Source organism: Aspergillus campestris (assembly GCF_002847485.1).
Source record: "Aspergillus campestris IBT 28561 chromosome Unknown P168scaffold_3, whole genome shotgun sequence".
Lineage (NCBI taxonomy): Eukaryota > Fungi > Ascomycota > Eurotiomycetes > Eurotiales > Aspergillaceae > Aspergillus > Aspergillus campestris.
The window spans coordinates 1,379,107-1,403,284 of NW_020194338.1; the positions used below are offsets into that span (position 1 = coordinate 1,379,107).

Consider the following 24,178-nt stretch of genomic DNA (forward strand, 5'->3'; position numbering starts at 1 on the left):
ATCTCTCAATCTTGAAGATCATAAGAGGGGGACCTGCATAATATGGCTCCGAGATTCCTCCCTTGACACGACACTTTGTTCGTGACATGAGGGCCCTCACTTCAAAGAGTTGTCTAAGAAAAAAGCGCGACAGATTGACTACTGGCGGGCGAATCCTGAGGCATAAACTGCCCTGAGTTTTGAACTCCGATACGTATTTCCCACCATCAACTATCTGAGAAAGATGAATTGAAAATGACGCTCCATCTACGCTGTGCTTCGGCGTTTTTGGGCTGGGGATGTTTTACTCTCACACTATAAGGTGAGGGAGCTTGGGCGTGCTGAAGAACGCAGATGTCTAATTTTTCCCGCGAAGCAATTGGCTTTCGACAGATAGGACCACTTTGAGGACACGACTCATTTAACTCACATGGCTTTCTAACTTCGTTCATCGAATCATGGCCGTGTTGTGCCATCATCTTTCTGCCCTTGCTCATTGAGGCTCGGGATTGGCGGAACCTCGTTGGAAGACGAGGGATCCTGGGCGTGGTTCAACACGCATTCAAAAAATTCACTCCACGATTTAACATGCCTGTGGCAAACGGGACAATTTGAAGGCAAAGACTCTTCTTTTCGGAATTTTTGAAGATCTTTCAGTGATAGTATCATCCCGTGCCATCCTGCAAAATGGCTTTTCGCCTTATCAGGTCTTACAAATCTTCGTCCGCAAGATGGCTCGACGCAATGGTAAATGAACTGATGATAGTGATGATCGTTCATGTGTCTTTTGAACGCCAGGCGATTATGTGATGACCACGACCTCTTGAAGCAAAGTGGGCACGTAAGCACAGACTCATGAGTAGGCTCATTCTGATCGAAAGGCAATTTGTACTCCAGGAAGAGGGGATATGAACTGCTATTTAGCCCAATCGGAGGCAAAGAGTGCTCTGTGTTTTGGAGCACAGGATCCATATAATCCATTACCGGGACCCGTGAACTTGGATCGGTTGATCTCATCTGGAGGAGGCCAGAGATGACCACATGGCCATAGTGGGCTGACCAGAACGAAGGAGTGCGCCCTCCTGCATCTTTCGAGTCTGGTTGAGCACCTTTATCCAGTAGGAGCCTAACCACAGCGATATGCCCATTCTCTGCAGCCCAGGAGACTGGTGTCCGTCCAAGTCCATCCTTGGAATCTATATCAACGGATTGTTCCAGTAAAAGCTGAACAATTTCCACCCAGCCATCGGCAGCCGCCCATGAGAGAGGTGTTTTGCTATACTCGTCTTTGGAGTCAGGATTAGCTCCTCTCTTCACGAGAAGTTGGGCGATCTCGCTGTGACCTCGATATGCTGCCCATGAAAGAGGGGTCTGATCATCGATATCCCTGGAGTCCGGATCCACATGATAATCTAGAAGAAGTTTAACGATGTCTAACCATCCCGTAGAGGCTGCCAAGGATATTGGCGTTCGACCATCCCAAGCATGCCTGTGTGCATCAACGCCATTTTCCAAAAAGAGTTTGACCACTGCGTCATGACCAGCGTATACCGCCCAAATCAAGGGAGTTCTGCCCTTTGAATCCCTCGCGTGAGATTGATCGCAATGTCTAATCATGGACTGCACCACACTTTCAAGCCCAAAGTAAGCAGCAAGATGCAGTCCAGTAAACCCCATGAGCACTCGTTGGGAATAATCGCCATGACTTGAAAATCCATTGACGGCAAAAATCCCTTGCACACATGCATTGACTTTTCCTGTATCACCAAGGAATGCCATGAGCAATTTTTCATTTATTGACTGAGTCCGAGCATGATGTCCCCAGTACTTGGCCGCATAGGAATAAAGAGGGTATTGATTAAGTTGTGTTTCAAACTCTGAATTGGTTGAGCAGACACCTCTCTGGAAGACATCAAATGAGAGATATGTCACACAGATCGTCGCAATGCTGTTATGCGCATCTGAGAACCAGCTGGTCCACCTCCGTTCAAAGTACTCCTTGGCAGTGTAGTGGACCAATCGAACAGTATCCCCCATTGGATCGGCTGTTACTGTGATCAAACCTGCACAAACAGAAATGACGTCGTCGAGATCGGGAAGATTGTCCACATGGAATTGAGATTCATCCAGCTCCACAGCAAGAGCATGCAGTAGCTCTAACGTTGTCAATGGTCTTCTGGCACGAGTTACCCAAGACAAGACTTCTGTAGCCATGTTTCTCCGATCGGGGACCTGGCCTTCGATTCTCTGCATGGTCTTATCATATGCGGAATCATATGTTTTAGAGCCCCGCGCCAGCTCCTCGAGCTCACGCCTAATTGCTCTTTCCGAGCGTTTCCCGCTCAGCGAGTCCAGATGAAGTTGTGCGAGGAGAAACCTAGTGCATTATTAGAATAGGTTGATGAAAGAGCTAGGTGGGCAAACAAAAATTTGAACTCACATTCCACCAATGGCATCAGTGATTTCCTTTGTGATCTTCTGCTGCAGCTGTTGATTTCGTGACACAAAGGAGGGGAGCCTCTTCATATTGGCATTGAGATATGCCGTCACGTCTGGCTTTGCTGCACGAATCTCTCGAGTAAGTTTGTTTTGAAACCTAGCCATTATCTCTGGGATAAATCTCGAGGTCATCAAAAGATTTAGGTTGTTTGTCATCTGAAGATTGAAAAGTTCGTCCAGTATTCGTGATATGGCAAGGGTCCCGCATTCGTCCAACGCATCAACAACAATGAAGACCCGGGAAAAATGATGAACAACCGACCGCAAGGCCTTGGAAGTTTCATTGAAAGATAGCCGTGTTCCTTTGGTCTCGTGCATGTCGTACAATGCCATAAAAATGTCTGGCATTGGAACCAGACCCTGGGCCAGCTGCCGAAGAATGCTTGCCAGTAAGCTTTCTGGCTTCTGAATTTGATCATCATAGTGCTCAAAACTGCAAAAAAGATATGCAATGCCGATGCCTTGGTCATTCTCATATCGAGCCTCAAGCTCATCGATCACAACCGATGCAAGGATCGTTTTGCCAGCTCCCGGAATACCTGGACAAAATAATGTTTCCTGCGGCCTTTCGATCCATGCCAGGAATTCGGGTGACTCTAAAAGCCACTCCCCTGTTCCTGGTTGGCGCCGACCGATAAAGTCACTCTGCTGTACTGCATAGTTCGTGGGTGACAGCCACTCAAGACACTTTTTGACTCGCTCATTGTTTGAGTGTCCCAGTAATTCCAGGACACCGTCGCGGGTGATCCGCCCGTTGATCGCATTGAGAAGGCCGATATTACTGCAAAGACGATTCCGAAGGTCACGAATGTCGTCTGGTTCCCACTTGAGACGTTTCCAGACTCTTTTCAAACTATGAGGGGCGTTTATCGCAGAGTATTGTTCGATCGTCTTCTCGATTCCAGCGAGAACATTGCGGCAGCTGGCTGCTATTTCTTGCAGCTCCGTTTCTTGCTCCCTGCTGAGAGCAGTGTTGGATAAATCGATGTTGACATCATTCACGACGATGGTAAGATTCCTTACTCTGTTGATGAATAAATTAGTAATAGTTATGTCTTAGCCATACAGGGAGACAGTAGCGCCATACTCATCGGAGAGAGCCCTGAATTGAGCAGGCGCACCAACAAATTTTGTTCGAATATTGTTGGCACTATTGATGACAGTGAGAAAATCTCCAATGCTGAAACCGAAACTCATGATCACTTGGCGAGAGTTGAAAAAAACAAAAAAAAAATAATAATACTAGTTGGCGCGGAAAACAGGGAGAAGTGAGGCTGGGGCAGGCTACTTATCAAGCGCCCGGTTTTGAGATGTTGCCTCGACCTGGGTCGAATTGGGCATCATGCACTGCTGCGCCCCAGAAGACGGCAGAGTTTCTGATTCGTTCAGAACGTTTTATTCTCGAAATTCTCCACAAAGTCACCATGATACTGGTCGCGACGATGGTCTTCTATGAAATTTGTGTCACACCGACTTCTACCGTAAACTCCATTTCATCACACCATGTTTACAATGCCAATCCTTGGACCTTAAATATCATTGTTAATCAAGGGGTATCCCTTGGGCCACTGATACTGTATACAGGATCCCACCATAAGGTCTCAACATAAATTTAGTGTAGATATCAAGTCTATAACGGCCTATAAGAAATACCTTTTGGGACTACCGTCCGAGGGATATAGCACAAATGGGTCCTCCTGGTAAACTCTGCCCTCTTCCCACTGAGACAACTGAAGGTGTTTGAGAGTATCTAGCCGTGATTGGCTTGCGGTTTGTATGCCACTCTCAAGCACATAGGAAGGGTACGAACTGCAGGCAGACCGCGAAATTTGATGTCATACTTAAGGCTCCCCTCAGTCAAGTTGACAATCTATACATTGCCCCGAATGGCTAAGCAAACTTTCTAGGAGTAAGATCAGGAGTATCAGTCCTCTTCTCGTCACGTCTCTTAAGAGCTGCCTCGTTGATCTTGTCCAAGTTCTCCAGCGAAAGCTGCAGGAAGTCATGCTTGTTGGCCCAAGTCACCTGGCTCTCCGCAAAACCTTCGCTCTCGTCGGGATTCGGTGGGGGATCCGTGATCTTGGTGATCAAATAAGCAGTGGACGCTTCAGCTACGCCGTACATGAGGACCCCGACATAAGGGGTTTTCAGCACAACGGTGAAAGCGAACGCAAAGCCGAACAGGACGCCTTCTCGGTCCAGGAACCAGCGACGTTTCTGCTCGGGGGCAAAGCGGATTCGGCAAAAGTACGGCTCCAACTACTCTAGATATTAGTCATATCCTCAACTTTGTAGATTGGAGTTCTTGGTAGGGGGAGTGGTACGTACCAGTTCTCGCATCAGACTGCGAGAGGAAAAGTAGGTGTGAAGGAAGGACACAATGAATCTCTTGGGGAGGACAAGCCCGGTTCCAAAGATCACCGCAGCCGGTGTGGTTCCGACAGCCGACTGAAAGGTGTAGAACGAGGCAGCGGGCATCACGAACCGGCCAATGACAGGAACGAGAGAAAGCATGTAGACCCCCAGCATCATGCCGACTTTGCGTCCGTATCTGCGCATGAACAGCATGATTGCTTCCGGAATAGGCTTCGATACTCCCGTGCCGCCTTTGGTGGAGTACTGCACCAGATGTGGATAGTACATAGCACGCAGACTGGAAGGGTCTTCCGCTTTGTGCTTCGCGACATAGGTCGTGTCGACCCATTGAAGAGATTGCATGAAGCTACTCGATCAGCAAGATAAACAAATGGAGAGAGATGAATAGACTGTACATCTCGTCCAGGGTGGGCGTCACGTAACGCATCAGTGTCATGAGCAGAAATGGCACCTGAAGGACCGACTCGTTCAAGAAGTTCAACCCTTCTAGGATCGAGTCATCCCAGGAGGCGCTCTGTAAGTCGACGAATAACGACGTCGTCCAGAGAAGGAATCGTACTCCAATGATCTAATCCAATCGGAGACAGTAGCAAGTCATTAGTGTTTCCGTCCATGACTCGACCCTGTCAAGAAGAATCATAGTTGCGCCATACCGGAATCTGAATGATCAACTGGATGATGATCCCCACTGCCACTGCCAGAGCGGCCTGTCGGAAGTGGCCATACTTGAAGAGCTCGGGGTTTTTTAGGACACGAATAGCTGTAGAATATATGGTCAGCACGACGAACCGGCACGTGAAAACAAGCTATTCAGGTCTCCAATAGCCAACGGTGACGACCCCGAAGGCGCAGAAAAAGGAGTAAAGAAAAGAAAGCCAGTGCTAGACCCTAAACCTGGGCCTGTGTGTGTGCATGCGAGGGCTATAAGACACCTGGATCGCTCGAAGCTTGATTTAGGGTAGGGGGACTGACTTCCTACGATGGTGAGCTGGGCGCCGCGAATCACGGCATTCGGCTCGAAATTCGACATGATCGATGCCCAGGTCGCTTAGATCCTCAAAAGAGTGATATGATTTTGAGAACGGCGTATCTCCCTCGTTCAGGTCGGGGGTTGAGGTTGGAGAGAGCGACAGGCAGATGCATAAACTGCAAATGATGGCTGCGTCATCGCCTTGTTGGCCCCCTTGCAGCCTCAGGCACTAATATTGTATGATGCCTGAGGCCCCACTAGATCTGTCCATTTCAAGGCGCTGTGCATGCAACATCCACGACGTTGACTTCTCTGGGTTTGAATGTCATTTTGAAATACTGTAGTCATTACATATCAAATCTACACTACTATGGGTCATGTTGGAAAAGGGAAATTCCCCAGACGATACCGCTTGCCAATCCATGTGCTCATCAGTTGTCCGGTGTATCAACATATCAAGTAATTAAAAACACATAAGATTCCCTTAACGCCTTAGATGCAAGACAAACAGAAGCAGCCCATCTATCCACGGGTTCTACCGCTACCACCATTCGGCCATATACCGAGTTCCTGCAAACCACAAAAAAAAGGAATAAACAATCACGCTTTGACACCCTTCGCGGCACCGCCCTTGGCCTTGGCCTTCCCCTTCTTCCGGTCCCGCTTCTTCAGTCCCGTCATACCAGCCTTGCACACTTCCGCGTAGCGAGCGTAGAAAGCATCAAGTTCTTCAGGCGCGGCAACAGTTGACAGCTTCACTTTGGAGGATGACTTCTTCTTCTCGACTTTGTGCGCTTTCGGGTTGGGCGCATTCGTGTTACCGTCCGTGGCACGAATGAGAATAGAGGGTTTCGAAGAGGAGTCCGGAGTGGGATGAAGGAGAGGCTTTTGGGTGAGCGTCACGGACCCGCGAGATTTTTGGGAGGTTTTGGTGAGGAGGTCGGACAGGGACGTGAAAAACTGGTCGATTGTAAGCTATGCTGCAAATGACGGAAGAACTAAAACATGTGTACATACCGCGTCGTGGGAGAGAGGGGCAGGCATCTTGAAATCCTAGTATGCCCTGACGGCACAAGTACAGATTGCGGGTTTGTGGGTCGAATGCGCGCAAAGTCCTTGCCTCGCTCCGCTGGATGGTATAGCAGAACAGGAATGACTGATCTATGCGATAAGCAAGAAAGCCTTCGGATCTCGCTGCAGTCAAGATGTACAGTCCAATTAATTGACCGAGAGAGGAATGCGAGTGACGATGAGCGGTGGGGAGAGAAGTGGGAACACCATAGACTCCGCATTTGTGGGCTCACCGCCTTGGGCTTCCGCCTCCGCTCCGCTGCTTTTCTCTCCGGCATAAAAAAAAAGTCGTTATGCGATTCCTCGATCTGCACAGACTTAAAGCAACGAAATAGCCCACCATGCGGCGTCCTATGCATTTAACGACCGGTCTGCCTCGAAATCTTCGAACAGAACTTGGTATCAAAGATACATATGGAGATAAGAAGAAGAACAAACGCTCAGGACCCTTGACGCGGAAAGATCGCCGACAAGCGGAGCGATCGAACAAGAAGACGAAACGAGCGCCCATTCCAGCTTCCAAATATGGCCGCGGGAAGCAGGTTGACGTTGACGAGGAGGATGATGACGATGAGGACGCATTCGACGGCTTTGGGGAGGACTCGGATTTGGCTGAATCGGCTGATGAAGTTGTGACAAGCAAGTCGAAGTCGAAAAAGCAGGCCGACCAGAAGCCCAAGTCTATTCTGAAGGCTAAAAAAGGACAAGACGCGGAGTTGGACCTTGAGAGTGAAGAGGATAGCCAAGAAGAGGACAAGCCTCGCCGGCGGAATATCACGGCAACGATGAAGGACAAGCTAGACCAGGATGACGCGGAAATTGCGGCACTTGAGAAGAAGCTTGGGATGAAAAAAGGCAAGAAATTGCCGAAATCATTTCAGGAAGACGGTCTCGAGGATCTGCTCGGCGAGCTCGACGAGGGGTCTGGCGATGAAAAGCGCAAACGCAAAAGAGAAGCCGACGAGTGGCTGCTGAGCAAAAGAAGAAAGGCTCAAGGAATACAATCCGAAAGCGAAGACGATGATGAGGACATGGATCTTGGAAGCGATGAGGACATGGATGACATGGATGACATGGAGGATGAGGATATGGAGGGCCTGGAGGAAGACTTTAGTGACGAGGATGACCAGGAAGACGATGAGACCAAATCGGCACCGAAGAAGAAGGAAAATCCTTACGTCGCACCGGTTGCCGAGAAGCCGCCGCAGAAATATATCCCTCCGTCACTTCGAGCTGCCGCTAATCCTGAATCCGAGTCCCTCACTCGATTGAGGCGACAGGCCCAAGGACAGCTGAACAAGTTGTCGGAAGCGAACCTTGTCTCCATCCTTGCCGAATTCGAGAAGCTCTATCGTGATCATCCCCGGCAGAATGTAACGTCGACACTGATATCGCTGTTGTTCGGTCTCATTTGCGAACGGTCTGTGCACCAGGACACCTTCATGGTCCTCCACGCTGGGTTTATCGCGGCGATATACAAGGTTGTGGGTATGGACTTTGGCGCAGAGCTTGTACAAAAGGTTGTGGAGACTCTAGACGCGGGTGGAGACGAAAGAGGCAGCTTTGAAGGGAAGGAGTCTACCAACCTGATATCTCTGCTGTCCCAACTCTACAACTTCCACGTCATTGGAAGTGCCCTGATCTTCGACTACATTCGTCTGTATCTCCAGGACATCACAGAGGAGAACACTGAGCTACTCCTCAAGATTATACGAAGTCAGTGCCTTTTTCTCTCCCTAACGATAACGAAATCTCTTCGCTAACAAAAATAGACTCTGGACCTCAACTCCGTCAAGATGATCCGTCTTCCCTGAAAGACATCGTCCTCCTGATCCAACCGGCCGTCGCCAAAGCCGGAGAAGCATCTCTCTCCGTCCGCACGAAATTCATGATCGACACAATCACCGACCTGAAGAACAACAAAATCAAAGCGGGAGTCAACGCAAACGTAGCATCAGAACACCTTACCAAAATGCGCAAGATCCTCGGATCCCTCAACAACACGCGCGTCCTCCGCGCCTCCGAACCCATCAGCATCTCACGAAGCGACATCCACAATTCCACCAAAAAGGGCAAATGGTGGCTAGTAGGCGCCAGCTGGCGCGAGGATCCGCTCGAATCCGCACGCCAGGAACTTTCCGGCCTCCCCATGGACAGCAAAGCAGCAGCAGCAGCAGCAGCAGCAGGGCAAGACGACGACAGCGAAGGCGAGCCCGACCTAGTACAGCTCGCCAAATCCCACCGCATGAACACCGACGTGCGGCGCTCCATCTTCGTCGCCATCATGTCCGCCCAAGACTACCAAGACGCCCACGTGCGACTCCTCAAACTCCGCCTGAAGCGCGTCCAGGAATTTGAGATCCCGCGCGTGCTCACCCACTGCGCCATGGAAGAGGAATCCTACAACCCGTACTACACGCTCATCGCGCGGCGCGTGTGCGGCGAACTCGGCCGCCGCCTCAAAGTCTCCTTCATGTACACGCTATGGAACGCGTTCAAGCGGATGGGCGAGTCAGGCGACATGGGCGATGACGACGACGAAGACGACGCGTTTGGCGCCGAGGACGAGGAAAACCAACTGCCGATGAAGGCGCTCGTTAACCTCGCTAAGATGTACGGGACGCTTGTCGCGGATGGAACTCTTAACCTGGGTATCCTTAAGACGCTCAACTTCGCGTACCTGCAGCCCAAGTCGAAGACGTTCGTCGAGCTGCTCCTGATCACCGTCATTCAGCAGTCGCAGAAGGCGAAGAGCGCACCCAAGAAGAGCAAGAAGGACAAGAAGGGCGAGGATGTCGAGCCCGAGAGGGATGAAAGGGCCCTGATTGACATTTTCCTCCGGACTAGGGAGACGCCGCAGATCGCCAAGGGGTTGATCTTCTTCCTGCGCAAGGTGGTGGCTAAGACGGATATTGTGTCGTCGAGCAAGGAGCAGAAGATGGTGAAATGGGGTTGCGGCGCGGCGGTGGATGCGCTGAAGGTGGTGGCTAAGGAGGAGGAGGGGGTATAATCTCCTTATCTTTGTTATATTCTCCGGCGTATGGTTGAGGATTGGTTCCTGGCGAACTGGACAAAAGCTTTGCATATATAAATCTTTCTTTCTTGTCCAATCCCTTATGTACATGGTTCCATCATGATCGGATGGTCAATATTGCTTGCAGCAAGTAAAAAGTCTCATTGCGGTCTATAGCTTCCTTACGCCGGGTATCATAAATATCATACAAGTCCTAAATGTAAACCACATCTAGTCGCAGAGCTAGGAAATCAAGTCCCACTCCATACCCACAAGCCATTTCCCTGCACTAGCAGAATCAACAGCACCTTCCAGCCCGAGATCACTCAAATCGATCTCCCAGACCAGCCCCCGACACACCCCAATCAAGCTTCCCGGTTGTAGATCGGGAACTCGACTCCGTATGACCTGCTCGGTTGGCGATGCAGTGGGCCGCGCACGAGGGGAACCAAAGAGTACGACATTCTTAGTAGGTTCAGAGTCGGCCTGTCCTTGGGTCTCCTCTGATGACAATGAGAGAATGGGATGTCCCCTTACGAAGGCCAAGGGCCCAGAGCTGGTCAGTGATGTCTGCTGGACACTCATGACCTTCACAGCGAGAGCATAATCGTGCACGTCTGGGGCCGGGCGAGAGGAGACGGTCGTCATATTCGCTTGGTCGCGCTTGGCCCCCATGTCCAGGATCCAACTGCGCACCTCAGCGGCCATACCGCCGGCAGAGTATGTTGGGCCGCCGTCTCGTGGACGGCCGCGACGCCCCAGTATGCGCGAGGAGGGGGAGAACGGGGTCGGGATGGCGGCCGCTGAGTTGTCTACTTGCGACGGTGAAGGGGGACGCGGGAGGACGAAGGCGGGTTTGCGGGGCGGGTTCGGTGTACTGCTTTGTAGATGTGATCTGGAACCGGGCGGTGGAAGCTGACTACTTTGAGGATGAGCATCAGTTGCGGAGAGTACAAAACGTGGTTGGCTGCGGAGAGCTGATGGAGGTTGTGTGTTGGGAGTCGAAACTTTCATCGGGGTGGCAGTTGGACGGGAAGGTCCTGGGGTGTACAGATCCGGCTCAACCGCAGGTGATCCGGCAGGCGATGGAGGGGACGAGGGCACGATTGTATCGATTGGTGGTTTCCTCCGAGACTGTACCGGCGTCTCCGTGTTGTTTATCGGGGTAGAAACGCGACGTCGCTTTGAGCGATCTGTTGTCAGCCCGAACAATGCCTCGAACTCCTCATCGAGGAGACCAGCATCTTGTGGAAGACTGCTGCTGACAGTATCCCTCCTTCCATTGTCGTCTACATCCTCGCTGTCGTCGTCTCGATCATCAATGACATCTTCCCGTCGCGTCGCAGGAGTTCTTCCTCGTTTTGTGGCGACCGGCGTGGACAATAAATCGACATCATCCGCATCAATCGAGTCATTGCTGTCCTGTGTACCTCGATTAGGACCAGAAGTGCGTTGAGAAAGCAGGAAGCGCGGGGTGGACGCGAATTGAGGGCCGGCCGGAGGATAGGCAGAGGGGCGGCGGAAAGGCGTCTGCAGCAGTTAGTGAATATGTTCCCGACCCAGCGGATCAACGCAATTTACGCCTAGTGGGGGCATAAGGGGCAGATGAGAGCCAGGCGACCCAACCCCAGCATGGCTGAGGAACGTGTGGGGAATTGAGAAGTTGATAAATCAGAAAACCGGAGGGAAGCGAAGCCGGACGGAAAGTTGACGCAAGGCGGGCGATCTCGATATGGACGCGATCTGCCGGCAGATCATTTGCGGTCTACATCTTCATCCTCTGCTCTCTTGGAATCTCCTCCTCTACATATACTCGGATATGGATGGATTTTGGTCGAAACATAGGTAGACATGGAGGGATTATCCATCATTCGCACGATGGCACCACATATACAGATTTCCAACGCCTCCCATTCCTATGTACAGCTACGTACTGGAATGATGGCTATCCAACACAACCAAACCACCAACACGCATCTCAGTACAAGCGTAATTAAGATTATATATACTATGAGGCTCCTCCATGGGGCTCCATCATTCAGATAGAACCGTTAACCAAGACTCAAACAGAACCGGCACGTTCAGTCGACTGCGGGACAGGCCCATCAAAATGAACCTTGAAAGCTGTACACGCAAGTCAGTAATGAATCTCCTATCAAACAAAGCAGCCAGGCACATACACATCGGGAAAGCAAAGAAGCTCGTCTCATCCTCCGTCATATAACTGTAGAAGTTATTCGGTCGGGGAATCTTCTTCAACTCGCCCTGCGGGCCAGGCGCGGGGCGCAGATTATTCAGGCGACCGACAACGCGAAGCATAGCCGTCAACGCGACCTTGCTCGCTTCCATCCCCAGGCAGGTATGCGGGCCGACGCCGTAATGGATGTAAGACTCCATGGGGCGATCGAGACGGACGGTTTCGGGGTCTGGGAAAGCGACGGGATCCTTGTTCGCATCCACCTGTGTCGTGTTAGTAAACTCCTATTTGCCGGGAACGGGTGGACTGACAAAGCTGACAAAAACCTTATCACCAGGTTTGATGCTCAAGTGGTGACCGTTGTCTTCCATCGTGACGGGCGCCTGGGCTTCCCGGTACGATCCGAAGATCCCATGCAGTCGGATGGCTTCCATGCAGTAGCGCAGGAGCTTGTCGTCCGAGGCAGGGGTGTCTTCCTTCGCAATGCGGTGGATGGCAGGAAGGTGTTCTTTCCCTTTGTCGGAAAGATAATAGTCCATGATCTGCGTGAACACCTGTGCCTGGTTGGGCACCATGGCGACCGCGGTGGGCAGGATCTGTGACCAGGTGATTTCCGACGCATCCTGTCCTGTTTCGAGCAGTCGGGCGATCATGTGTGTTCCATAATCTTTCAGTGGATGATCACTGGTATGGAAGTTCCCCAAGAACGAGGACAGCAGTCGGGAGCTCTGAGTGCTTTTCACGCTGGTCTCGACTATTTTACCCAGACCCTGGGCCAACTCCCTGGCTTTGTGGCGCAGAGGGAACGACTTGGCCGGATCGACGTCGAAGAAGATGGCTGTGAATATGGCGGCCATGATCATATACATCTCGTGTTCGGTATAGATCCCGTGCGGACTTTGCTCTGTCTTCAGCGGAAGCGAGAAGACGTTCGAGGCGAAGTGCACATGAGCCAGGTTACCGACACTATGTAGATAGTCCGGTTAGAGCGTTCTGCATGTCCACGACAGGGTCACTTACTCGCGAGTGATGTCAACCTGATTGACCTTGCCCAGCGAGCATGACTTCTCGCGAAGAAGCCGCTCAGTCTCGGCTATATAGAAGTCTTTGACATGCTGATGCCACTGACCAATATAGAGGGATTTCCCCATGGACTGGCGCTGGGTAGAATGGAACCGTGAATCTCCCGACAGCATAAAGTAATAGCCCCCTTCGCCAAACACGTACTCAATAGCCTCGCCCCAAGTGACGTGGAAAGTGTCCTGATCGTTCAGAATCTCCCGAACATTCGGGTACGCAAAGACATTGGTCCTGGGGGGGTTGAAGGATGGTCGATCCCAGGAATATTCCTTTTCTCTTCCCAGGCCCTGCATGATCAGTTTGTTCTCTGACGGGATCGTCATGGGATAGTGAGCATAGATCGAGTCGGACTTGAACCAGTTGGGGAATGCGCGGAGGGCCAGTTTGTAAAAGACACATCCTTGGTTGGTCTCCAGGTTGTAGTGCGACTCGGTGAAGCCCCAGTTGGTGAGATTCCTGGCGTTATAGTCCAGCTGGATTTGTTAGCAGGGCTGACCACTATGACATGGAGACAGAACGTACAGTATAAAATCGATCACCTCGAACCAGAGCAACTGCGTCTGATAGGACAGCGCGCGAAACAGTATAGCCGGGAGCGATTCCCACCCCGGGGATCATAGGATCCTTCGCCTCTTCGGCCACGATACCCGGATACAGCTCCACATAATCCGGCTTTTCATACAGGTGTCGAAGCCGGTTCGCAACCTCCGGGTCTGAGTTGATTTCCTCAAAGCTCTTGTAGGGCTTCAGGTCAAAGAACTTGCGGAACTCGTTGAGAGACCCGACATTCCAACGGCGCGCCTGTTCAATACCGAGGATCTCGACAGCGCGCAGTACCTTGGGAACATTGCGTGCGCCAAAAGACCCCGCCACGCTCTCAGTAGCATCGGTCAGGATGCCAACTAGGTCCTCGTCTGGGAATTTACCATCGCTCTGACGCTTCATCTGGGCGAAGGTCCGTTTGGAGGGGTCCGGGTTCAAATTCCTTCCGTACTCACCCAGCGCCGTGAAAAGGTCTTGAACCGAGGCGTCTTCGCCGGGCTTGCCCACCAGCTTCTCATATGTCATATTAGTCCATTCTTCGTCCTGCTGGCTGATTGTGCTGTGCCAGCGATAGGCCAGGTTGAACTCCGCCGAGCATTGGTTGCCCACCCCGGACGGCGTCTTCTCGTGCTCGCCCATTTTCACGCGGGGGTCTAGACACCAGGTGCTGTTGGTGCGGTTCAGGTTGACGATCGTGCGCAGGTAGTCGTAGAGCGTTATGTTGATGTACAGGCCGCATGTGATGAGCCGGCCTGTTTGGAAGAGATCGTTGTCGTACTTGGTCCACGCTTTGTTGGCCTCGTCGGGTGAAAGTTGTTCGTCCTTGGGCTTCGTGAATCGACCGTTTTCGTTGATCAAGGCCAATTGCTCGACCACGTAGTTGTGGTATCGATTCAACATGACCAGGATGACGCCGCAGGCTGCTGGCAGTGCCTGCAGTCTGAACTCGCAGAAACAATCCGGCTTCAACTTGCCATCCTTGAAAGTTCGGATCGTGTCCTGGTCCTTTTGGCTGTCTCCATATAGAATGGAGAGGTCCAGATATGACGATGTATTGTTGATGTTCTCATCCTTACGATCGGTCTGGAAGATATCTATATCACAATTAGGTCTCTTGGTCGGTGTGAGCTGTCATCGTGGACAATACCATGAATTACTAGCGAGGCCCAAGTAAAGAATATACTAGAAACTTTATTCGGATGAGGCTTGAACTGCTCTCGAGCGAACAAGCTGTCAAATATCAAGCCAGGGTCTGGTAGATTCGGTGGTCTGGTGGTCGTAGGACGGACTGTTCGGGCGTATTCTGTCTTGGCCGCCCCCAGAGCCGGCATCGAAGGGTTATTATGGGAGCCGTCCGCAGCCCGGTATGCGTATTTCTCTCCGACATAACTAGATGGTCAGTTTCGGCTGATTGGGACGGAGCCTAGACTGGAATCATACGTCGATGGAGGATGGGGGAGTGTTTCCCAGAGCTCGTTCAGAAACAAGTTGGTCAGTCTGAACCGCATCTTCGAGTCGTCAGGCAGTCGGCTGACCAGCTGGACAGACGATAATTAGCATACATGCGTTGACGATCTCGACGCTCAGTACCTGAATGATATGCTCCATCATCATCGTCTTATCGTCCACAAAAGCGCCCGATAACTTATTCTCAAGCATCGAGACCAATGTGCTGGCATCCTTCATACCCAGGACCCGGAAATCAGCCCACAAGCCACCGCTCGATTCATCTTCGATGTAGCTACCATCGCCGGTCTCTGTCGGAAGGGGGCGAGTAGCAGCGTGGATGAGTTTCTTGAACTCCTGGAATTTGGAAGTCTCTGCCTCTTCGATGCTCTTTTTTCTCTCCGGCAGCACTTTGTTGGGAGGCGCTCTGTGCTCTGGGACGATCCCGTGGGAGGCAGAGGCCACACTGTCTTCGTTGCCGAATTTCATGGCTTACAGCTGTTTCAGTGTCTGCTCTGCTTGTGTTGTGGAATTGAAGCGAGAACGATCGAAGATGAGACTATGTTCTAATTGTACATGGACTCACGATGGACGGTCCATGCTGGCTTGCTTCGCATTGAGTAACCCCCCGTGACCTTGTCCTTCGTCGTTGACATCATGGGTGTCTTCCACAAGCACATGGTTCTTATTACGAGGAACAAAAACAGTGTGGTAACTCATCGTGTCAGCCGTTACGGTAAATGTAGACACCTCCTAATGCGGCGGCTAGCGATGTGGTCCACGGTTAGGGCATCATGTCAACTCCATCTATACCGGCCGGAAGCCCACGGCAACTCTCCACCCAGACGGGAGGACTCTTTGGTACAGCAGCACATAGAGCGATCGCTTTTGCGTCGAGTAGATTTGTGTGGACTCTACCACTGTGTGGCATTCTGCCGTCTGTGATTTGAGTTTGTCTAGACTCTTGTTGCTAGTTGCATCCGTTCGACGTGGTGAAGTCATAAGAGTCCCCTGTTAAGCTTTACAGCATGCCAACTATTTTTCCATCCTCGCGCCTTTCAATTGACTGTCTGTAGATGACAGGTTCATCAAGGTGCTGAGGAGTCCTGTCATTCCGGTCCCTACGGGCAAACCTTATCAAAAATCCACCAGTAAAGCCAGTGAAATAATTCCTTCTCGAACAACAACACGTCCAACATGGCGCAATCCGCAAGCCTCGGCCCAAAACAGGTCGTCCTGTGCTTCGACGGCACGGGAAATAAGTTCCAAGGAGACGAATCAGACAGCAACGTGCTTAAGATCTTTCGCGTGAGTGAGCAGCCCATGCCATACAGCCACATCCTGTAGCAGTCAGTACTCACATCGCGAGCAGATGCTCGACCGTAGTGACCCGCACCAATGCCACTATTATCAGCCCGGGATCGGGACATATGTCACCACGCAGTCCCTCTCGAAGCCAGGTCACATGCAGAGGGTCAAGTCGGCCTATCTCAAAGCCAAAGCCTCGGCGGTGGGGACCACTTTTGCAGACCACGTCATGGGCGGCTATAAGTTCCTCATGCGCTACCACAACCCCGGAGACGACCTGTACATCTTTGGATTCAGTCGCGGTGCCTACGTGGCTCGGTTTCTGGCGGAGATGCTGGACTACATGGGCCTCCTGGAGCTGGGCAATGAAGAGCTGCTGCGCTTTGTTTGGAAAACCTTTGCACAGTGGCAGGAGCGGACCGGGGATCAAAAGGAAAAGAATGAACAATTTCGCTATATGGCCGCGTTCCGGGAAACGTTTAGTCGGCCGGTGACGCAGATTCGGTTCCTCGGCCTTTTCGACACCGTGAACAGCGTGCCCCGATTCGAGAACCCGTGGATGCAGCGTAGTAAGACCCCCTACGCGTCACGGACCTCGGCCAAGGTTATTCGACATGCCGTGGGAATCGACGAGCGTCGGGCCAAGTTCCGCCAGGATTTGATCTCCGAGGTTAAACCCCAGATGCAGTCTCGACAGTCTCGAATCCGGGCGCATATGAAACGACAAGCGCGGCAACTCCACTCTCAATTTACGCCCCAATATGCACAAGACGACGGGGACATTGAAGAAGTTAACTATTCGCTTTACCGGCCGTCTCGACGCGGCGCTCGGCCCAGAGGGGCGCATTCAGCGCAGGCCGAGGATGAGGAGTCGACGGCGTCTGTCGCGTCCATCAACTGGGACGAAGATGAAGAGGATGATGAACAAGATCTGGAGGAGGTCTGGTTCCCCGGGGCACATGCGGATATCGGCGGGGGCTGGAAGCAAAATGAAGGAGAGGGGTGGGCTCTCAGTCATGCGCCATTGGTGTGGATGGTGCAAGAAGCTCAACGGGCTGGTCTGAGATTCAAAAGTTCCAAACTGAAAAAGTTCCAATGCTGGAACGGTCCCATCGTGGCGGAGTCTCTGGACACAGAAATGAAAACCAGGGCCAATGAGCGCGCAGCTGATGTGGGAGGCGTCGCTGAGAATCCCACACAAGACCATTCACGGGACGACAAGTTCAACGAGGCCTTGCGCCGCTCGAGCAGCGCTAAGCTGCACGACTGCCTTAAACTCGGCGATGGTCTTCCGGTGACCTCGGTGCTGTCATGGAAAATGATGGAATACCTCCCATTTCGGCGCATGGACCTACAAGGCGATGGGACTTGGAAACCAATCCGCTGGCCGCTCCCCCGTGGAGAAGTGCGCGATATGCCCCAAGACGCCCAGGTCCATGTCTCTGTCATTCGCCGGATGCAAGACAATCCCGAGTACCGACCGGGGAATCTGATTGTCGGGCGTGGTGGACGGGGGGTGCGAAAGGCGCCGAAAGATTATGGCATGGGGAGATGGGATGTGTCCAGGTATGCCGGATGTCCAGTCCGCGAAACGTACATGCGCCAAGATGTCGTAGCAGCAAGTTAGGACAGCCACGCGGATTAAATCAGGCCAATGGACGCAATTCTGTCTTTAACAAGCCCGCGGATAGGCTACATCAGGTCTAGTTTTTTATAAGAGGCGCTGGTTTCGTTTCGCGCCGTTTGCCTTGATGTAAGAATGTCAGTTGGCCCGCCAATTGTCCACCCAGATGGTCACTTCCCGAGACCTGCTATATACACTGGGAAGGATTGCCAATCTTGGCTCGCCCCTCCTTTGACCGCTGGACTGGCATGTGCTTCGGATACTAGCGGCCAGAGACTTCCTTCGAACGCCATCAGGAGCGAGATTTCACCCCTCATCTTGGCATGTCTTGAGACGCTAATAAACGGCGCCATGGACTCGGGATTACAAACCTGCGAAGCAACCTGCGAAAAGCCCGAATGCATCCTGTAGTTTGTCTCCCCGGGGATCCATCGATGGCGCATCTAGCGACTGGGCGCCCGGGGAAATTCTCAAACATCCCGGTGCGACAGAAGACAAGCCTTGTCTGATGGACAGGGCGGGGCTGCCCTGACACTAGAAGCCCAGGGGCAAGACAAGGTCTGGTATGCTTCACTGTCTTGCAAAGTTGCAACGGTCCGCGCCATTCATGAACTAACTAGTTAGCCGAAAGCACAGTACGTTCTTTCGGTGTGGTGTCCAGAGGGGATGGGCCAGACCTGTGGGGATTGTGGATTCGCCAAGTTCTCTTTTCTGATAGACACAGGGTTAGGAGCTCGCCGATCAACGGCCTGACCAACCGAAACCATCCACCACATGGGGCAGGGGTTGATCCTGGCAAGTAGCCATGATTTGCCATCGCCAGGCCCGGTACCAGAGACCGGGAGACCACAGCTCCACCCGCCAACGGTCATGGATCAGAGGGGCCCCGCAGGTTATGTCTCAGGGCCATAGGACGCAGTAATTGGGACCTTTGCGGCCCTAACCATGCAACCAGAGAGCCAGGGCTCGTCAGTCGGGTCATCGTGCATGCGCTATACCCAGCCCTGACATCTGTACTCCCCTCTTTTGGGTATGCCGGGTTCACTTCCGGGCCATGGCACCGGGATCGACAACGGTTAACTTGATTTGTTATCTCTGCTACTCTTCATGGAGTATTGTGAATTCGAAGTCTCTTTCTACATAAAGTAGGGTTTCGTTGGTAGTGTCGCTCTAGTACTTCTGGCCTAGGCTAGTCAGTGAATCCGCCATTCCGTGACAGCATGTTCTGCGGATCTTGGATCAGCGAATTGTCGGGGTTGGTTTGGGAAAGGCGTCGATCAGTAGCAGGAGGGGTAAAAATAAGACGAACATCGTTTGTGTGAGAGCTAGATGAAGCAGGTGAGAGTCACGGGCCTGGTCATTTATAGCTCTTCCTCTTCCCCAGTTCAACTTGACTTCATTCACTCCTCACTACCTCTCTCAAGAACCTGGAACACGCAGGACCTTGTTGTCTTGACCTGTCCATCATGAGCCTCCACAAAGAGCTCCACCTGACGGAACGTCTCCTCCGAGCCAACATCCGCGAGGGCCTGATCCTCCCCATGGTGGGGCTGCTGGCCCGCCTGTTCCCCGTCCCCGGCCTGGTTCTGAGCTTGACGCTGTCCCAAGTTGTGCTCCTCCTGGTGAAGACAACCGCCTGCTTCGTGTGCCACCTATACGTATTCGAACTCATCAACCAAGTCACTTCGGTGGCCGAAGACGCCGCCAACAAGCCATATCGACCCATCCCGTCGGGTCTGCTCAGCGTGCGTGGTGCCCACCGCCGCTGGGCTATCAGCTGGGTTCTGTGCCCGCTGGCCGCAGCATATATCTTTGGCAATGGCGCCGAATCCGGCTGGCTCTTCGTGGAATACGAAGCGTGGACTTACTTCTGTTACGTGTGGCCACGCCCCAACAACTGGTTCTTCCGCAACGCCTTCGCCACAGTGGGCACGTACAACATGTTCCGACTGCTGGACACGGTCATCCAGAGCACCGTCCCGACATTCCCTGTGCTCCCGACCCGGGTGATCCTGGCGCTAGCTGCGTGGGTGATGGCGACGGTACAGATGCAGGAATTCCAAGACGTGGAGGGGGATCGTGCGACTAACAAGCGCACGCTCGCGGTGATCGTTGGGCCTCGTGGTGAGCGCATCTTGCGCGCTGTGACTGCACTGCTGGTGCTCGGCGCCGGGGCGGTTCTGCTATGCGTCACCTACACGTGTCTAGGGCGCGATGTGAGTCCGGGGATGGATCGAGCGTGGCTGCTCTCGGGGATGGGATTGACCAGTGCGCTGTATACGCTCTTTGCTGGGGTGGTGGGGGTTCGGCTGCATCTGGATGGGGGGATCGCGTTTGATCGCAAGACGTACAAGCGATTCTATATGCTGGCGGCATATATGATGGTGGGATATTTGTCATTCTGGAATACGTGGGCGCGCCGGGTTGAGTGGTAAAAGTCAAACATTAATGAGTCTCCTTAGGTAGTCAATAATGACACTCTGATGACGATGGATTGAGATAATTGGGTCACATGTCTACACAGACTTTTCTCTCCTCTTTTCTCTCCTCTCGTCTCTTTCATTGCGTTACCACTACCTTCATCCTTATCACAAACTATCCATCAAGATGTCTCAAGACCAAAGACCTTGCAAGAAGATACGCCTTGGTGAGGAGCCCTGTTCTTCCCAAGCAGGCCACGAATCCAGTCCATCAACCATAGGACCATCCACTCCTATCACCCCCATGGCTTCAGAGGATGCTTCCGAACACAAAACAAGGTACGCTCCAATAGAAGAGCGTCTCAGTCGCGTTCAAGAGGTCGTCCAAACCCTCCTCCTCTTAGAGAAACATCCCAAAATAGAGGTTGAAGTACAGGGAAATCACTTCAAAGGACACACCATGGATCTCCGCGTCAAGAACGACGAATGGCTCCGTAATAATATCAAGATACTCTGTGATAGTATCAAAATTCTCCTTGCCGAGAGCGAATGGCTCCGTGATGATATCAATATGCTCCGTGATGAGATCGAATGGCTCCGTGATGATTCCAAGATGCTCGATGCCAAGTTCAAGAGCATCGAAGATACTCTGCAGCCGCTCGTCAACGCTCACAATGCCCACCGCATGGACGTCCTCAGCAGCTGGTGCAAGCTCGACCAACGTTAAAGTTGAGTGGTGAAGTCAGAATCAACGAGTGTAGATAAAGACACTCCTGCAATGAAGATGATTTAATTGGGGACTCCTTCTCTTCTTTTCCCTTTCTACCCCCACTTCGTTGCTCTTTCCTCTCGTTACCTTCTTTCCTTTCTCGTCTCTACACTCTTCTCTACTCTCTTTCTTCTCCCACTCCATGTTTCATCTCTTCTCTTCTCCCATTCATTGTTTTATCTCTTCTGTCTCTCATTAATTGCTTTATATATCTTCCATCAATTGCTTTATATATCTTCCATCTTTGCTATCACCAATCAACTATCAATATGTCTCAAGACGAGAGACAGTCCGAGCAAGCTCGCATTGGCGAAGTGTCTGGTGTTTCACAAGACGAGAGGCCTCTCAAGAGGGCTTGCATTGACGAGGGGCCTGGTGCTTCACAAGACGAAAGACCTTCTAAGAGGGCTCACACTGACGATGTGCCTCATGCTTCACAAGAAGCTCACCTACCCATTCCAGCAACTGCGGGACCATCCACTCTCATCTCTCCCACGACCTCAGGAGAGGGCTCCGGCCGCCTCCTGCTCTCTTCCGCGCCCTGGGATGACACGAAACCAGCGGACGATCCCAAACACGGAGCAAGCGAATTTGCCAGTAAAAAACCCCTGAAGGGTCTCAGTGACATCGAAGAGACCGTCCAATTCCTCAGCCAGTCAGTCCACAGTCTCACCACAGATTGCCACGATCTCAAAAGACGGATGGACGACGCCGGGAGGGTGCACCGCGCACTCTATGACAGGGACGACAGCTTCGAAGAGACCCTGCAACCACTCATCGCCTCCTACGAAGCCCACCGTAGGGACGTTCTTACCGCCTGGGGCGACTGCCACAATCCTTCCATGGTCGCCCCGACCCCCATCCCTCACCAGCACTCCAACCGCCACCCTGTATCCGGTGGCGACATCCTGCGCGACGTGAATGTCATCACGTCCGCGGAGAGAGAGCACCCTGCGCAGGTGGCGAAGTGGAAGCGCTCCTTCTCGACGCAGTACGGGGTGTCTTTTGAGCTGTGCGCAGAGCGTGGGAAACTGAAGCTTGTCGACACACGCATAATCGAGGTGCTGAATATTCTGGCCAGCGTACGAACATTACAGTCGTGGGCCGGGGAGGATAGGAAGTACGACCGGGACAGAATAGAGAGACTTTGTGAACGGATCGTGCAGGGGTGGGTGGATGAGGGGGATGAGATCTTTGTCCCGGGGAGTATGTTTCTGAGCCATTACGGGAGAGTGTGGGATCTGTATCATTAATCCAGGTCTTTCTTACTAAGGATCGGTAGCGAAGATATTATTATAATAATGTAATGAAGTTCATTTAACGTACAGAGAGAGAGAGAGAGAGAGAGATTCATTAGCCTGGTGTAGCCCTAGCGTGTGTAGAGCTATGCAGGAGGCACCCTTTTGTAAGTAGAAAGAGAGAGAGAGAGAGAGAGATTCGCATGATACTTGGATATATCACCAATTCCGGGATACTCCCAAGTCACTGGCAGCCAAAGGGCTTAAGTAGGGCTAGTCAGCTCGCATCAGTAGTGTGATCATGAGATTATAATTATCTTGAGTACGTGATATAAGAGTAAGAGAGTAACAATACTAGCAGATTATCTATTTCTTCTTATATAGAACTAATGATTGTGTTATTATATTTATCTTAGCCTTTAGATATAGCCTAGATTTGACGGTAGAGAGGAATATATAGCCTGCCGGACATGTCTGAAGTCTTGATATTTTATATAGAAATATGAAGAATGTTTATAAGTTTAACAGAATTATGCATCTATAAACTTGATTTGTTTAAAGAAAGAGTATATATCAGGGTATAATAACCAGAGTGTCCGTGACTTAGATCTATAAGAATATTTATTAAGTCTGATATCTATAGTTGCTTAGTGTTCTTAGCCATTTTAGACAAGCCTATAGCTATATATATTCTAGATTAAGTACGGGGGATAACAAATTTCTTTGCAGTTCTAAACCCAATCAGTAAGTAGTAATCTTTTATGTATGAATTGTGGAAGAACCATTTTGAGGCTGAGCGAAGTGAAGATTTCCAGCCGTGCAGAGTACAGTATAGTTATAGTACAGTAAATGCCTCAGGCATGTATGACATCATCGTGCCATCTCCCCGCACTCCAACCTCCAACCGTGGAGATCTGGCAACACCCACGCAGACACAGATATAAACAAGAGCCACCATGCCTATCACCGAGATTACCAGGTATATACATACATCGCTCAGAATAGCAAATTGCAATACTAAATCATTTCCCATCGCAGCCTCCAAGAACTCCTCCAAACCCTCAACGCATCCACCCCCAGCAAAGTCGTCGTCCAGGCCTCCGCGGCATGGTGTGAACCGTGCGACGCCATTGCGCCACATGTGGACCGCTTAAGCAGCGAGTATCAGAATAGAAAGGAGGGAGAGGCAGAGGGAGAGCGAGAGAAGAAGGAGGGCGAGAAGGAGGGGGAGGGGAAAGGCGAAGTGCGGTTCGTCCGGTTCGACATTGACAAGGCGGCGGATTTGGCGCAGGAGTTGGGCGTGCGTGCTGTCCCTGCATTTTTCTTCTTTTCGGATGGGGAGCTCGTGGATGAGTACAAGGGGGGGAGGGTGAATCTGTTGGAGGAGATGATTGGGAGGAATATTGGGTGATTTTTCAGGGGTAGGAACGGGATTTGGGGATTTTTTAGGGGTCATTTTTATTGACATTTCATTATCATTATCATTATCATTATTGCTTTTGTTGTTGTTGTTATAGTTGGTCATGGTGTATGCTATGCCATGCTCGATGATATCCCAGCTGTTCTTCGCCATTCAATCCGTCCACAGGGTTCAGACAGATTACTTGCGGCAACACGACCCAAAACACATATCTCCCGCTATGCT

General features: G+C 51.7%; 11 protein-coding genes across 11 annotated transcripts; 6 read left to right on the plus strand and 5 right to left on the minus strand.

The window, feature by feature from the left end:
- Positions 1 to 2,548: 2,548 nt before the first annotated feature.
- Positions 2,549 to 3,723, minus strand: P168DRAFT_288553 (uncharacterized protein). The gene is made up of 3 exons (XM_024836811.1): positions 3,539 to 3,723; positions 2,923 to 3,487; positions 2,549 to 2,867 (listed from the first exon to the last, which is right to left on the minus strand). Exons 1-3 carry the CDS (start codon positions 3,673 to 3,675, stop codon positions 2,631 to 2,633), a joined length of 939 nt encoding a protein of 312 aa, XP_024695216.1. The 5' UTR covers positions 3,676 to 3,723; the 3' UTR covers positions 2,549 to 2,630.
- A 295-nt stretch (positions 3,724 to 4,018) lies between these two features.
- usgS (transmembrane protein UsgS) lies at positions 4,019 to 5,977 on the minus strand. Its single transcript, XM_024836812.1, has 5 exons — positions 5,827 to 5,977; positions 5,508 to 5,614; positions 5,250 to 5,422; positions 4,807 to 5,200; positions 4,019 to 4,737 (listed from the first exon to the last, which is right to left on the minus strand). The coding sequence occupies exons 1-5, from the start codon at positions 5,882 to 5,884 to the stop codon at positions 4,369 to 4,371; spliced, it is 1,101 nt and encodes a 366-aa protein (XP_024695217.1). The 5' UTR covers positions 5,885 to 5,977; the 3' UTR covers positions 4,019 to 4,368.
- Positions 5,978 to 6,424: 447 nt separating this feature from the next.
- P168DRAFT_280031 (signal recognition particle 14 kDa protein) lies at positions 6,425 to 6,868 on the minus strand (the record flags this gene model as incomplete). The annotated part of the gene is made up of 2 exons (XM_024835842.1): positions 6,425 to 6,784; positions 6,842 to 6,868. 2 exons carry the CDS (start codon positions 6,866 to 6,868, stop codon positions 6,425 to 6,427), a joined length of 387 nt encoding a protein of 128 aa, XP_024695218.1.
- Positions 6,869 to 7,236: 368 nt separating this feature from the next.
- On the plus strand, positions 7,237 to 9,978 carry P168DRAFT_249447 (MIF4G domain-containing protein; the record flags this gene model as incomplete). The annotated part of the gene is made up of 2 exons (XM_024834169.1): positions 7,237 to 8,611; positions 8,668 to 9,978. The coding sequence occupies 2 exons, from the start codon at positions 7,237 to 7,239 to the stop codon at positions 9,903 to 9,905; spliced, it is 2,613 nt and encodes an 870-aa protein (XP_024695219.1). The 3' UTR covers positions 9,906 to 9,978.
- Positions 9,979 to 10,051: 73 nt separating this feature from the next.
- Positions 10,052 to 11,602, minus strand: P168DRAFT_302929 (uncharacterized protein). The gene is made up of 2 exons (XM_024838703.1): positions 11,490 to 11,602; positions 10,052 to 11,438 (listed from the first exon to the last, which is right to left on the minus strand). Exons 1-2 carry the CDS (start codon positions 11,502 to 11,504, stop codon positions 10,152 to 10,154), a joined length of 1,302 nt encoding a protein of 433 aa, XP_024695220.1. The 5' UTR covers positions 11,505 to 11,602; the 3' UTR covers positions 10,052 to 10,151.
- A 266-nt stretch (positions 11,603 to 11,868) lies between these two features.
- Positions 11,869 to 15,830, minus strand: P168DRAFT_309525 (peroxidase/cytochrome P450 family protein; the record flags this gene model as incomplete). Its single annotated transcript, XM_024839309.1, has 9 exons — positions 11,869 to 12,032; positions 12,089 to 12,368; positions 12,417 to 13,071; positions 13,126 to 13,658; positions 13,708 to 14,822; positions 14,876 to 15,117; positions 15,169 to 15,266; positions 15,319 to 15,548; positions 15,761 to 15,830. The coding sequence occupies 9 exons, from the start codon at positions 15,828 to 15,830 to the stop codon at positions 11,971 to 11,973; spliced, it is 3,285 nt and encodes a 1,094-aa protein (XP_024695221.1). The 3' UTR covers positions 11,869 to 11,970.
- A 541-nt stretch (positions 15,831 to 16,371) lies between these two features.
- Positions 16,372 to 18,335, plus strand: P168DRAFT_302930 (T6SS phospholipase effector Tle1-like catalytic domain-containing protein; the record flags this gene model as incomplete). Its single annotated transcript, XM_024838704.1, has 2 exons — positions 16,372 to 16,482; positions 16,547 to 18,335. The coding sequence occupies 2 exons, from the start codon at positions 16,372 to 16,374 to the stop codon at positions 18,107 to 18,109; spliced, it is 1,674 nt and encodes a 557-aa protein (XP_024695222.1). The 3' UTR covers positions 18,110 to 18,335.
- A 1,237-nt stretch (positions 18,336 to 19,572) lies between these two features.
- P168DRAFT_325476 (UbiA family prenyltransferase) lies at positions 19,573 to 20,541 on the plus strand (the record flags this gene model as incomplete). The annotated part of the gene is made up of 1 exon (XM_024841004.1): positions 19,573 to 20,541. The coding sequence occupies one exon, from the start codon at positions 19,573 to 19,575 to the stop codon at positions 20,539 to 20,541; it is 969 nt and encodes a 322-aa protein (XP_024695223.1).
- A 289-nt stretch (positions 20,542 to 20,830) lies between these two features.
- P168DRAFT_316624 (uncharacterized protein) lies at positions 20,831 to 21,253 on the plus strand (the record flags this gene model as incomplete). Its single annotated transcript, XM_024840033.1, has 1 exon — positions 20,831 to 21,253. The coding sequence occupies one exon, from the start codon at positions 20,831 to 20,833 to the stop codon at positions 21,251 to 21,253; it is 423 nt and encodes a 140-aa protein (XP_024695224.1).
- Positions 21,254 to 21,564: 311 nt separating this feature from the next.
- P168DRAFT_280036 (uncharacterized protein) lies at positions 21,565 to 22,567 on the plus strand (the record flags this gene model as incomplete). The annotated part of the gene is made up of 3 exons (XM_024835843.1): positions 21,565 to 22,377; positions 22,462 to 22,501; positions 22,554 to 22,567. The coding sequence occupies 3 exons, from the start codon at positions 21,565 to 21,567 to the stop codon at positions 22,565 to 22,567; spliced, it is 867 nt and encodes a 288-aa protein (XP_024695225.1).
- A 922-nt stretch (positions 22,568 to 23,489) lies between these two features.
- Positions 23,490 to 23,944, plus strand: P168DRAFT_280037 (thioredoxin family protein; the record flags this gene model as incomplete). The annotated part of the gene is made up of 2 exons (XM_024835844.1): positions 23,490 to 23,512; positions 23,572 to 23,944. The coding sequence occupies 2 exons, from the start codon at positions 23,490 to 23,492 to the stop codon at positions 23,942 to 23,944; spliced, it is 396 nt and encodes a 131-aa protein (XP_024695226.1).
- Positions 23,945 to 24,178: the final 234 nt, after the last annotated feature.